At 45.0% G+C, this 13715-nt stretch overlaps 1 protein-coding gene across 3 annotated transcripts in view; it reads left to right on the top strand.

Annotated features, from left to right (window-relative positions):
• Positions 1-8727: 8727 nt before the first annotated feature.
• The window catches only part of LOC106573649 (protein NDRG4), a 36017-nt gene continuing 31029 nt past the window's right edge, over positions 8728-13715 (top strand). The window contains exons 1-2 of one of the 3 annotated variants that reach the window (XM_014148889.3): positions 8732-8873; positions 10327-10400. In XM_014148889.3, the coding sequence (XP_014004364.3) occupies positions 10327-10400 (74 nt within the window). In that variant the 5' untranslated portion in view covers positions 8732-8873. Of the gene's footprint in view, positions 8874-10326; positions 10401-13715 lie in introns of all 3 variants that reach the window. The other 2 variants (XM_014148888.3, XM_014148890.3) reach the window with 2 other exon arrangements.

The following is a 13715-nucleotide window of genomic DNA, read 5'->3' as shown; positions in this document are numbered from 1 at the left end:
TACCTGACAGCTGTCTTTATTCATGTTTTGAACTACACTACCCAGCGGCATAAAGTATCTTGTTTAATCAGTACCATGACTTCAGTGAGGTGAAACTAACACAAGCAACTAAAAGTCAACTTTTGATGAGGTGTACTTCTGTGAGAGATGACACCTTCCTCTCATCCTCATCACAGGGAGCATGTAGCCTAGCTACATCAATAGAACTATCGCTGCATCTGTCTGCTGTCTCCTCATCCTCTCTGTCTCATCAGACTCAATGTCTGTGTGAGTGCTCTGCAAGAAGCTGAGGCGAACAGAGGCCCCCTGCCTGAAAGCATAGTGAGGGAGAGGAGCTGAGGCGAACATTGCAGCCACAGTGATGAGGTGTCAGGATTAGCCATATCTGAGCGAAAACCCCCACAACGCTCTTCAAATGGGTATAATCTCCCCCCACTTCGCACTCATTGGCACCGACGCAACAGCCCAACAACGCCATGGGCTGGAGGTGGGAGGATAGAGAGAGAGGAACATATTCTTCCCAATATTATGTGGCAAACACTGGTTTTGTAATAGGCTGTAAACAGCTAGGTAGTGGTAATGGAAAAACTGTGATACAGAACCATTGTTTGCCTACAGTAGGTGATGACACACAGCATGGCTAAACTACCTATACACGCTCTATAAAGTATACCTTAATGTATAGTACTGGTCAAAAGTTTGAACACACCTACTCATTCAAGGGTTTTTCTTTATTTTTACTATTTTCTACTTTGTAGAATAATAGTGAAGACATCAAGACTATGAAATAACACATATAGGATCATGTAATAACCAAAAAAGTGCTTAAATAAATCAAAATATATTTATACTTGAGATTCTTCACAGCAGCCACCCTTTGCTCCCAAGTGGCGCAGCGGTCTAAGGCACTGCATTTCAGTGCAAGAGGCTTCTCTGCAGTCCCTGGTTCGAATCCAGGCTGTATCACATCCGCCCGTGATTGGGAGTCCTATAGGGCGGCACACAATTGGCCCAACGTCGTCCGGGTTTGGCCGGGGTAGGTCGTCATTGTAAATTAGAATTTGTTCTTAACTGACTTGCCTAGTTAAATAAAGGTTACATTTATTTACAATGGTCTTGGAGGAGTTCCCACATATGCTGAGCACTTATTGGCTGTTTTTCCTTCAGTCTGCAGTTCAACTGATCCCAAACCATCTCAATTAGGTTGAGGTCAGGTGATTGTGGAGGCCAGGTCATCTGATGCAACACTCCATCACTCTCCTTCTGGTCAAATAGCCCTTACACAGCCTGGAGGTGTGTAAGCGCAAACCAGATGGGATGGTGTATCGCTGCAGAATGCTGTGGTAGCCATGCTAGTTAAGTGTGCCTTGAATTTGAAATAAATCACTGGCAGTGTCACCAGCAAAGCACACCCACACCATCACACCTCTTCCTCCATGCTTCATGGTGGGAACCACACATACAGAGATCATCTGTTCACCTACTCCGCATCTCACAAAGACACGGTGGTTGGAACAAAAAATCGCAAATTTGGACTCATCAGACCAAAGGACATATTTCCACCAGTCTAATGTCCATTGCTTGTGTTTCCAGGCTGTATCACATCCGGCCATGATTGGGAGTCCCATAGGGTGGCGCACAATTCGCCCAGCGTCTCCCAGGTTTGGCTGGGGTAGGCCGTCATTGTAAGAATTTGTTCTTAACTGACTTGCCTAGTTAAATAAAAATATATAAAAAATCTTGGCCCAAGCAAGTCTCTTCTTCTTATTGGTGTCCTTTAGTAGTGGTTTCTTTGCAGCAATTCGACCATGAAGGCCTGATTCACGCAGTCTCCTCTGAACAGTTGATGTTGAGATGTGTCTGTTACTTGAACTCTGTGAAGCATTTATTTGGGCTGCAATTTCTGAGGCTGGTAACTCCAATAAACTTATCCTCTGCAGCAGAAGTTACTCTGGGTCTTCCTTTCCTGTGGTGGACCACATGAGAGCCAGTATCATCATAGCGCTTAATGGTTTTTGTGACTGCACTTGAAGAAACATTGAGTTCTGGAAATGTTCCGCATTGACTTAAAGTAATGGCTGTCGTTTCGTTTCTCTTTGCTTATTTGAGCTGTTCATGCCATAATATGGACTTGGTATTTTACCAAATAGGGCTATCTTCTGTATACCACCCTTACCTTGTCACAACACAACTGATTGTCTCAAACGCATTAAGAAGGAAAGAAATTCAAATTAACTTTTAACAAGGCACACCTGTTTATTTCAATGAATTCCAGGTGACTACCTCATGAAGCTGGTTGAGAGAATGCCAAGAGTGTGCAAAGCTGTCATCAAGGCAAAGGGTGGCTACTTTGAAGAATCTGAAATATAAAATATATTTTTATTTATTTAACACTTCTTTTGGTTACTACATGATTCCATATGTGTTATTTCATAGTATTGATGTCTTCACTATTATTCTACAATACAGAAAATAGTAAAAATAACGAAAAGCCCTTGAATGAGTAGGTGTGTCCAAACTTTTGACTGGCACTGTACATGTAAAGTGTTACCACTCATCCATCTCTCTTTCTGTCTTGATTGACTCTCTCTGCCTTGATCCCTGGTTCTCTCTGTGTTTTAAACCTCTCTGTTGGTGGATTGAATGTAGCACTGGATGTTCTGTCAATGGACAAGGGAGCGTCTCAAGAGAAGAGGTTTCCATAAATACATCTGAGGAGAGTCACCCTCGCTGCCTGAGAGCTGCCCAATCTCAGCATAACACACAGATGAGTCATTACTCAGCCCACTCTGGCACTCTGGGTGCCTGTCGCCACCACAGCCCCTCGACTGACACGGTAGCATTTGCGGGGGAAATTAGGGTCTCTACTGTGGGCCATGGATGAACAGATGGACAGCAGATAGGAGTGTTGGAGTTTATTTACTGTTTTAGGCATGTTGTTGTCAACGTGCAGCACAGTGAGAGGACATGTTGCTACCCACTAGGGAGATGTCGGATGTGATCGATTGTGAAATTGGGAGTGTTAGCGAATGGGCAAACAAATGGAATCGAAGTGAGTTCAATAAGCACGCAGAACTAAACCACAACTAACCCACAAAGGCTGTTCACCACTTCACAGTGTGTCTCAAATGGAACCGTATTCCTTATTAGTGAACTACTTTTGACCAGAGCCCTGGGCACTATAAAGGGAATAGGTTGCCATTTGGGACACAGTCCCTCAGTGTGCCAGGTCTCCCCTCATCCTCTCAGCTGGCCACGCCCCTTCAGCTAACGGCTGTTCTCTACTCAAGTCTACTCTCCTGTCTACAACCTAACAACCTAAGTCTCTGACCTGTTTACTGTACCGGACCATCATCACCAGTATCCCTGCACAGAGACAAATTAGGGCCAATTGCTCCCTGTTTGTGAACACTGTGTATACTAATCTGTCTGGTGAAGACTGAGCATTTTGTTCAGACCGAACAGGTCAGCGTAGAACTGTGACTCACCCTGCTAAATTAGCTTTACTTGGACATTCTCTCTCTGGCCCCAAAACATACATGGCAATGGTCCCAGCAGTGGATTGTGAGTTCTCTTTCTTAAGAGCATGGTCCCCTATTTGTATTTCTGCTCGTGTCAAATGTACTTATGTTTGGTCTTGCTGTTAATGAAACTGATCGAAGCTCTGGCCCAAAGGAGATATTTGTCTAGTAAAGCGGGCTCTGACGAAGGGCTGTGTCCAAGATGACCGCCCTGGGAGCCTCAGGATGCTAGATAGATTATTTATGAGACTTTGATATTACAGCTTGTGACACGTCTCTCCATAAGTGTATGACACTCCTCACTCATGGTGGTGGTCAACAACCAGGCTGTGGTGGTACACTCTGCCAATCTGTACAACTGTATGCACTCCATGCTCAAAACAGTAACCTCACTCAACCTAAAATAAATTGGAACTCTGGTACTGTGTGTAGCTAGTGTAGATATACAGGTAACGGCCAAAACAAAGGAAACACCAACATTGTGTCTTAATATGGCATTGGGCCACCACGAGCCAAAACAGCTTCAATGTACATAGCAAAGATTGTGTTGTCTGGAACTCTATTGGAGGGATGCGACACCATTCTTCCACGAGAAATTCCATCATTTGGTGTTTTGTTGATGGTGGTGGAAAACGCTGTCTCAGGCTCCAGCATCTTCTATAAGTGTTCAATTGGGTTGAGAGCTGGTGACTGAGACGGCCATGGCATATGGTTTAAATATTTTTTATACTCAACAAACCATTCAGTGACCACTCCACTCGTGCCATTTGGATGGGGGCATTGTCATCGTATGGGGGCATAGCCATGGTCGACAAAATAATGGCCACCCTAGCATTTTTATACATGACCATAAGCATGATGGGATGTTAATTGTTTAATTAACTCAGGAACCACACCTGTGTGGAAGCACCTGCTTTCAATATACTTTGTATCCCTCATTTACTCAAGTCACATCACACCCACTATACTACTACCATCTTTCTCACAAATGCATACAATTGTACAGACATGTCCTGCATACCTCTTTAAAGTGCACATCCTCATCTGTGAGCAACCGATTGAGTCTGACAGCCTGTCAGGAGCTGCATGAGACATTTCTGAGGTGTCTGCCTCAGTCAAAACAGACAATAGACTGTAGAGCCATAGCAATGCCATACCTTTCTCAGACATTTTACATTTACATTTTAGTTATTAAGCAAATGCTCTTATCCAGAGTGACTTACAATTAGTGCATTCATCTCAAGAGTCAAGATACTGTAGCTGGGTGAGAACCACATATCACAGTGGTAGCAAGTACATTTTCCCTTAATAAAGTAGTTATCAGGAAAGCCAGTGTTAGTAGGAAAATGCTCTTTGAAAAGGTAGGGTTTAAATTGTTTTCGGAAGATGGGCAGGGAGTCTGCTGTCCTAGCTTCAGGGGAAGCAGATTCCACCATTGGGGTGCCAGGAGAGCTGTTCAATTGGGTTGAAGAGCTTTGACTGGGTTGAGCGGGAGCTGACCACCCATAGGGGTGGGGTGGCCAAGAGACCAGAGGTGGCAGAACAGTGCTCGGGTTGGGGTGTAGGTTTTGAGCATAGCCTGAAGGTAGGGAGGGGCAGTTCCTCTTGCTGCTCCGTCGGCAAGCACAATGGTCTTGTGGTAGATGCCAGTGAAGTTTGCGGAGGAGCGTGGTGACATGGGAGAACTTGGGAAGGTTGAATACGAGGCGGGCTGCAGCATTCTGGATAAGTTGCAGGGGTTTGACGGCACAAGCGGGAAGCCCAGCCAACAGAGAGTGACAAGAGCCTGGATTAGGACCTGCGCCGCTTCCTGTGTGAGGAAAGGTCGTACTCTACAGATGTTGTAGAGCATGATGAACCTGCAGGAGTGTGTCACTGCTTTGATGTTAGCAGAGAATGATAAAGTGTCATCCAGGTTCACGCCAAGGTTCTATGCACTCTGGGAGGGGGACACCGTGAAGTTGTTAACCGTGATGGAGAGGTCTTGGAGCTGGCAGGCCTTCCCCAAGAGGAAGAGCAGCTTCGTCTTGCCGAGGTTGAGCTTGAAGTGGTGAGCCGACATCCAAGCTGAGATGTCTGCCAGGCACACAGAGGGATGACTCAATAACCAGGACACATTGATTCAATAGGCTGGTCATCGTGCCACAGTCTAATTGATCGCCCAGGTTAAGCCGATTGGGGGGGGGGGGGGTCAATCTTATCAACTCTTCCTGTTCCCTCTAACCAGGGAAGATTATAACAAATGCCCCTCAGACATCCATTCCAACTGAGTAGATTTGATTGATATACACTGCTCAAAGAAATAAAGGGAACACTTAAACAACACAATGTAACTCCAAGTCAATCACACTTCTGTGAAATCAAACTGTCCACTTAGGAAGCAACACTGATTGACAATAAATTTCACATGCTGTTGTGCAAATGGAATAGACAACAGGTGGAAATTATAGGCAATTAGCAAGACACCCCCAATAAAGGAGTGGTTCTGCAGGTGGGGACCACAGACCACTTCTCAGTTCCTATGCTTCCTGGCTGATGTTTTGGTCATTTTTGAATGCTGGCAGTGCTTTCACTCTAGTGGTAGCATGAGACGGAGTCTACAACCCACACAAGTGGCTCAGGTAGTGCAGCTCATCCAGGATGGCACATCAATGCGAGCTGTGGCAAGAAGGTTTGCTGTGTCTGTCAGCGTAGTGTCCAGAGCATAGAGGCGCTACCAGGAGACAGGCCAGTACATCAGGAGATGTGGAGGAGGCCATAGGAGGGCAACAACCCAGTAGCAAGACCGCTACCTCCGTCTTTGTGCAAGGAGGAGCAGGAGAAGCACTGCCAGAGCCCTGCAAAATGACCTCCAGCAGGCCACAAATGTGCATGTGTCTGCTCAAACGGTCAGAAACAGACTCCATGAGGGTGGTATGAGGGCCCGACATCCCCAGGTGGGGGTTGTGCTTACAGCCCAACACCGTGCAGGACGTTTGGCATTTGCCAGAGAACACCAAGATTGGCAAACTCGCCACCGGCGCCCTGTGCTCTTCACAGATGAAAGCAGGTTCACACTGAGCACGTGACGGACGTGACAGAGTCTGGAGACGCCGTGGAGAACGTTCTGCTGTCTGCAACATCCTCCAGCATGACCGGTTTGGCGGTGGGTCAGTCATGGTGTGGGGTGGCATTTCTTTGGGGGGCCGCACAGCCCTCCATGTGCTCGCCAGAGGTAGCCTGACTGCCATTAGGTACCGAGATGAGATCCTCAGACCCCTTGTGAGACCATATGCTGGTGTGGTTGGCCCATGGTTCCTCCTAATGCAAGACAATGCAAGACCTCATGTGGCTGGAGTGTGTCAGCAGTTCCTGCAAGAGGAAGGCATTGATGCTATGGACTGGCCCGCCCATTCCCCAGACTTGAATCCAATTGAGAACATCTGGGACATCATGTCTCGCTCCATCCACCAACGCCACGTTGCACCACAGACTGTCCAGGAGTTGGCGGATGCTTTAGTCCAGGTCTGGGAGGAGATCCCTCAGGAGACCATCCGCCACCTCATCAGGAGCATGCCCAGGCGTTGTAGGGAGGTCATACAGGCACGTGGAGGCCACACACACTACTGAGCCTCATTTTGACTTGTTTTAAGGACATTACATCAAAGTTGGATCAGCCTGTAGTGTGGTTTTCCACTTTAATTTTGAGTGTGACTCCAAATCCAGACCTCCATGGGTTGATAAATTGGATTTCCATTGATTATTTTTGTGTGATTTTGTTGTCAGCACATTCAACTATGTAAAGAAAAAAGTATTTAATAAGATTATTTCTTTCATTCAGATCTAGGGTGTGCTCTTTAAGTGTTCCCTTTATTTTTTGGAGCAGTATATATCTTAAGAGGGATACCATACAATAACAAAAAACATTTGTGATTTATCTCAATTAATGTACCAGTTTACCTCCACTTACAAGGAGAAAAACACATAGAATGTAATTTACAGCAATGACTACATTTCATGATCAAATTCTCATACGTTAGACATAAGCATATTTGAAACCAGGGGCGCAACTTTCACTGGGGATGAGGGGGACATGTCCACCCCGCATTCTGAAATTGCATTCCACCCACAGTTGTATCACTGGAATGTGATACAAAAAGAGGCAACGGTGTGCTTTTGGACCATGCAAAAGCCTCCGACCGATTTATTAATTAAATAAACGTTGTGTCCCCCCCACTTCTAAAACCAAAGTTGCACCCCTGTTTGAAACCTTTTTTAATTATTGTATACAAACAGTCTCCTCTTAGCTGAGATAAACAAGATGTGAAAGAGATTTTGGCAATCGTTCCATCTTGTCTGATACCACTGTGTCTAGTCAGTCTGATAACACTCTGTGTCTAGTCAGTCTGATAACACTCTGTGTCTAGTTAGTCTGATAACACTCTGTGTCTAGTCAGTCACATAGTGATGTTCTAAAGTAGGTCACTTTGTCAATGTGAAATGAAGAAAACAAATGTTAATCTAGACGTAAGGGACAACAGAGTGCGGAGAGAGAGGGGAGAGATGTGATGGGGTATGCTCTCTGGATTCAGCAAATAAACACAGATCCAATGTTGTCTGCATGATGTCCACTGTGTTTTGATATCAAAGGAGAAAAAAAATGATGTTCAAAAGTAAACCGTCTGATCCCCGGTAGCCCATTGTATATGTTTATGCCTGTGTGGGTGTGAGGGAGCCTGAGAGAGGCTGACTAGAGTTGAAATGTGTCAAAGGGAATGATAAATCCATTATGTACTATATTTTTTGTGTCATTTTGTGGGTGTTGTTAGAAATAGTATTCTGAAGCTCGTGATTGTGAACTTATTGGTGCAGTGGAAGCTTCACTCTTCTGTTTTCAAGAGCAATAATTGTTACCCCAAAATGATCTATCCTTTATCTTGTATCACTCTAAATCTCACTTTTATGACCATATCCTTCTCTCAAGCAGGCTCTCAGCATCTCTCCTTATCTCTATCATCTATTTAATTTACCTCCCATCACTTTCACTCTTCCCTGTTTAATTTCATCACCCTGTCCACTCTCCCCTCCTCTCTCCTCCCTTGCCTCTGATCTTTCAGTGTGGTGGCGCTCTCATGCTGCATCATCGGGGATAACACATGCTCTCTGTTTATTATCAGGGAGGGAGGGAGTTGGAGAGAAAGAAGGAGGGAGGATGAGAGGGTATCAGAGAACCCATAGAGTAGACAGCCTTTCTCTGTAGCACACACAGACACACAGACCAGAACAGACTGGGGGAAAGAGAGAGGGAAACAGACGCACTGCAAAATCCAGACGCATCAACAGCCACCCTAGCAGCTCAAACCACCACAGCAGGTAAGTTCTTATCTGTCTGTATGTTCATTCTGCTCAGTTTGGATCAGATGACAAAAGACCTACATGAGATAGAATGACAGAACAAATTTTTGCAAAGCTTGACTTAACTATTTTGTAGTGCATAAGGATGTTATATTACATAGATGATGGGAGACGGAATTGACTGCACATACAGTATGGAGACATTAGCCCCCCAGGTCCTCTACTGTCTCCTCCTAGCTGTATAAATGAGGCTCTGACTGTGTCCCAGTGCTGTAGGACAGTGTGCCAGCCTCTGCATTGGCGCGAGTATGAGGTCGTCAGGTTGAATTTATTAACCCTAGAAACAGGAGTGCGTCATATAGATCAGTCCTGCCTTTAGACATCCCTAGCAGCCTGCGTATTAATAAGTCATGTAGAGAATATACAGCCAACTTTCTTACCAGGTGCAGGCCTTCTGCTTTCTAGCTAAAGAGACTAGCGAACAGCGAACTGCTTTGAGTTGTTGTGTTCAGTTGTGTGTCAGCCGTAGAACACAGTTTACTTTCTACCCTACCCTTCAATAAACAGCAGCCACACTAATCACAAAAGAACCACACTTCATATCTGAGGCCATTGCATGTGGCAGAGTTAGAGATCGAGGCAGGACAGTTGATATTCTGGTCCAAACAGACTGTGTTCCAAGTTTTACAGTCTCAATAAAGAGTTCATCAGAGGACATTTAAATTGGATATCTGTTACCTCTCCTTTGATACCTGTGTGTGTCGGTAGATGTTCATTTACATGCTGTGTGTGCATGGCCGCCTGCCTTGTTGAATGGTAGTTGCACACTTGGACCTGTAGGAAAAACGTAGAGATCTGAGGCTGAATGTCAGGCCTGACATGTTGTGAGTGATCACCATCTGTCAGAAAAATGATGACATGCTCCTGGTCTGAAGGTAAATGCTGATGTGTTTGATTTTCACCCTGTCAGAAATATGTCCTGTTCCTTTGTACAGTTTCTGTCGACAAGATAATATGAAATCATATTGGTGCAGCCCCAATTCATTGTATTATATAAGACTGGTGCAGAACCCTAATACTGTACATTTGATTATAGGATCAAACGCTTTAACAATTGGACGTTAGACACAATGTTCCTGTTACTTTATTCACACTGTTTATTAGGTTGTATTCTCACCCTGTACAGTGTAAAAATAACAGTTATCAGGTTCACTTTTTGCCCTTTAGCATATGCAAGCTCAACAAAGCCCACTGTATGGGACCAGGTCTGTTTCTCTGCTGCTTCTGGGTATTAATACAACCACAAAGAGCAATATACCTGGTGTGTTTGTTCCTCCATGTAAAGCTGCTCTGTTCCTATCACTGTAAAAATCGACCTATGAGTCATGATGATATGGCTTAAACTTTGCTGTTCACTTTTTTCCCCTCTTTCTTTCAATCGCCAATGGATGATTTTATTTTGTACTGATAGATGGGGCCCGGATTGTTTTGGAACTTCTCTTCAAAGGCTAACTGCTCGGTGCCGCAGAGCCTGCTGCAGACCATGTACGTAGTGCCTTCTGGAATGGACTTCATATACTGTATATAGCTTCCTTAACTTGTGTTTTTGGCATCTAGTACATCACTCCTTCCATTCACTGTCCGTCCTTCTTAAAGTCATGGGCTGATGACTGCAGTGTTCCACACCAAGGCCTAGCTTGTGGACCGTAACTTATTGTGCTGGAGTACAAGCCAATGGCCAATCACTGCAGAGCATTGGACCACAACTCATGAATCTGATTGCTGCTCGCTGTTGGACCATGTCTTTTGAGTCATTAAGCACTTTTTGGCAAAGTTAAAAGAGACTCATGAGCCATGGACCAATCACAGCAGAGCACGGGACCAAGACATCATTTGATGAATCGTATCTCACTATCACCCCATTAAGGCCCTATTAATGATGGTCAGAAGAGCTGTAGCCAAGCATCACAGCACACATTCTCTATGTGTGTGTTATATTACCATCCATCAACTTCGAACCCCAGCCATGGCTGTTTCTGTACTGTGTTGTATCAGTCTGGACGGAACTGCATGTTCCACACATCTTGCATGCTAATCATGTCCTTGCTTTAGGGTTTGTGGGTATAGTCTCAAACTCAGTATGATCATCTCCTTGATAGTCTTTTGGGATAAGGTATAGCTAGTTGTCAAGTGGTTGAAACCTGTTGCATATTTTCTTTGTTTAGGCTTTTGGATTTGTTTCCTGAGACTAACCACCACACTTACTACTTTTAGTTTTCAATATCTCAAGTACAAATTGTTCGGCTCAATCAAACAACCGGAGTTTGGGGGGGCAATAAAGAGACATTCGGTGCTATAGGCCGAAATGTTGTGGATGTTTAGCTTAGAATAGACAGAGAATGGGTGATTTCATTGAAGGGGATGATGTAGCTAGTTGACATATTGGTCATTGAGTGTGCCTTCACTGGGCGAGGCTGTTGTCACTAACGGCTGACATCTGACATCCAATGTAGGGCCTGGCAGCATACTGTACCATGAGATAAAACAGGATTTTCTGGCAAGTGTAGGTATCCACCACTATGTAACAAAACTGAGTCAGGTGGAAGAAGAGGGCTGGATTTCTAAGAGATTCCATGACGCTTCCAAGATCAGGGCAGTCAATGTAAGGCAGATACTTCCACATCTACCTACAATACTTATAGTACTTTCTATTGGCTCGTTTACAGTAGGCCTATCGCATTTAATATTAAAATCATTAAGAGATCCATCTTTTGATATACAAGTACGAATGCAGCGATAAAAAATGAAGTCTTCTGAAACAGTAGTGGTCAGTCAGAAAGGTTTTAAGAGCTCCCCTGCCTCTTCCTTCTCTGTTTTGCACGGGTCCCATTGAGAGTCATATGCCGTGCCCTTCTGTCCAGCTTGCTCTGTCCCATAGCACAGGCTACCTAGTGACAGGAGGCAGGGCCAAGCCAGGTCAGGCAGGCTGTAGCGACAGCCCTGTGGATTCCTCAGGGGCCACTGATCTATCAGGCTGTCTCTGATGCCAGCTCTGAGAGCAGCACATACATGGAGATAAAGATAGTCTGCCTCCCAAATGGAACCCTATTCCCTTTATAGTGCACCACTTTCGGCCAGTCCTGTAGGAATATGTCCCATAGGGCTCTGGTCAAAAGTACTGGGAGGCAGCCTATCTCTATCTCCATGTATGTGCTGCTCTCAGAGCTGGCATCAGAGACAGCCTGATAGATCAGTGGCCCCTGAGGAATCCACAGGGTTGTCGCTACCATTTTGTAGTCTCTAAGTTTATCCAATGTAAAAAAAACACAATTTCAAATTTTGCTACATAAGACCGATTTGAGCCGGTCGGTCACATATTGTACATTACTTTTGACCAGAGCTCTGGTCATAAGTCTTGCACTATATAGGGAATAGGGTCCCATTTGGGATGTTTTAATGCAGGATCTATCAGTGAGCACAAAGCCTCAGGTATGACCAGTGTTCTTGTTTGTGCTCCCTTCCTCTCTTTCTCCGATATTAATTTGTTAGTGTGTTTAATTGATTTCATTTCTTGGGTTGTTAGATTCCACAAGCGTGAAGGTGTGGTTTGTGCTCTCTGCTGCAGATCCCAAAAGGGCCATTTTCTCCTTTGGATGAGTTGGCCTTTAATCCTCTCTGATGTTATTGTCCATATGGCTAATTAATCAGCCGGACCAAAGTTAATTATGTTACTGACAGTGAGAAGGCTTGAAAAATCATGAATCAAGTCGCATTGCCTTTCTGGATGTTTTTCAGGGATCACTGCTGGGTCAGTTTTATTCAATTTATGGGAAAAACAAACTGTTCAAATATACACACACACACACACACACTGTACACACACACTGCACACACACACTGTACACACACACACTGTACACACACATAACACAGAGCTGAACCTGGCCCAGTTTCCAGGTATTGATTCTGAATTTGTGCTTTTGGTCTGATGCTTCCCCCCACATACACATCCCATTGATTTCCTGTCCAGCAGAATGCTTTTCTCACAGCCTTGTCGTCCTCATCTCCCCATAGCCTCTTTCAGACACTGGCTGTGTCTATCTCCCTCCCTCACACTCAGCCTCACTCACTCTCTATCACAGATATGAGTCACACAGAATTGACCTTATCCCCCTGTGAGAGAGATTCTCAGTAACCCTCCAGCTCTGCACCCTATGAACTCCATGAGAGTGGGAGAGTGCTGTTACAGTAGATATACATGATGGGGTGGGAATGGAGCATGGCCAGCCAGACTGAGATAGCTGCAGGGGTGGGGTAGATGGGAGAGGGGAGCAGCTGGTGGAAATGAGAAGATGTTAAAAGGAAAAGAGAAGCTAAACCAGGTCCTGTTAGAACCCAGCCGGGCTGGGCCGACAGCGCTGCTGGAAGTTGTCATGGCAACAAAGTCTGGGGAGAACCGTGGCCCGATAAAAGAACAGAGGAGAGGGAGAGAGGGGGATGAGAAAGGAGGACAGATTTATTTTACCCTCCTTGACCAAATACTGTAAAAGGAAGATCTTCATGCTCACGGACAAAAATAAACTTCACCTCATCTTCTTTTTACTGGCAGAGAGCAGATTCAGAGAGCAGATTCAGAGAGCAGATTCAGAGAGCAGATTCAGAGAGCAGATTCAGAGAGCAGATTCAGAGAGCAGATTCAGAGAGCAGATTCAGAGAGCCGACCCCGGCCCACACTGGGTGAAAAGAGACTTAGAAGTAGCACATGACCCTTTTGACTCCATAGACAGTGGATGCAGACACACATCACCTGCACCACTGAAAAGTGAAGTTGATGTTTCTGATCAGACTCATTTTAGGTAA

Source organism: Salmo salar, chromosome 16, assembly GCF_965601325.2.
Source record: "Salmo salar chromosome 16, fSalSal1, whole genome shotgun sequence".
In the NCBI taxonomy this organism is placed as follows: domain Eukaryota; kingdom Metazoa; phylum Chordata; class Actinopteri; order Salmoniformes; family Salmonidae; genus Salmo; species Salmo salar.
Note: the sequence above shows the minus strand (reverse complement) of the source record. Positions and strands in the feature narration are given on the sequence as shown.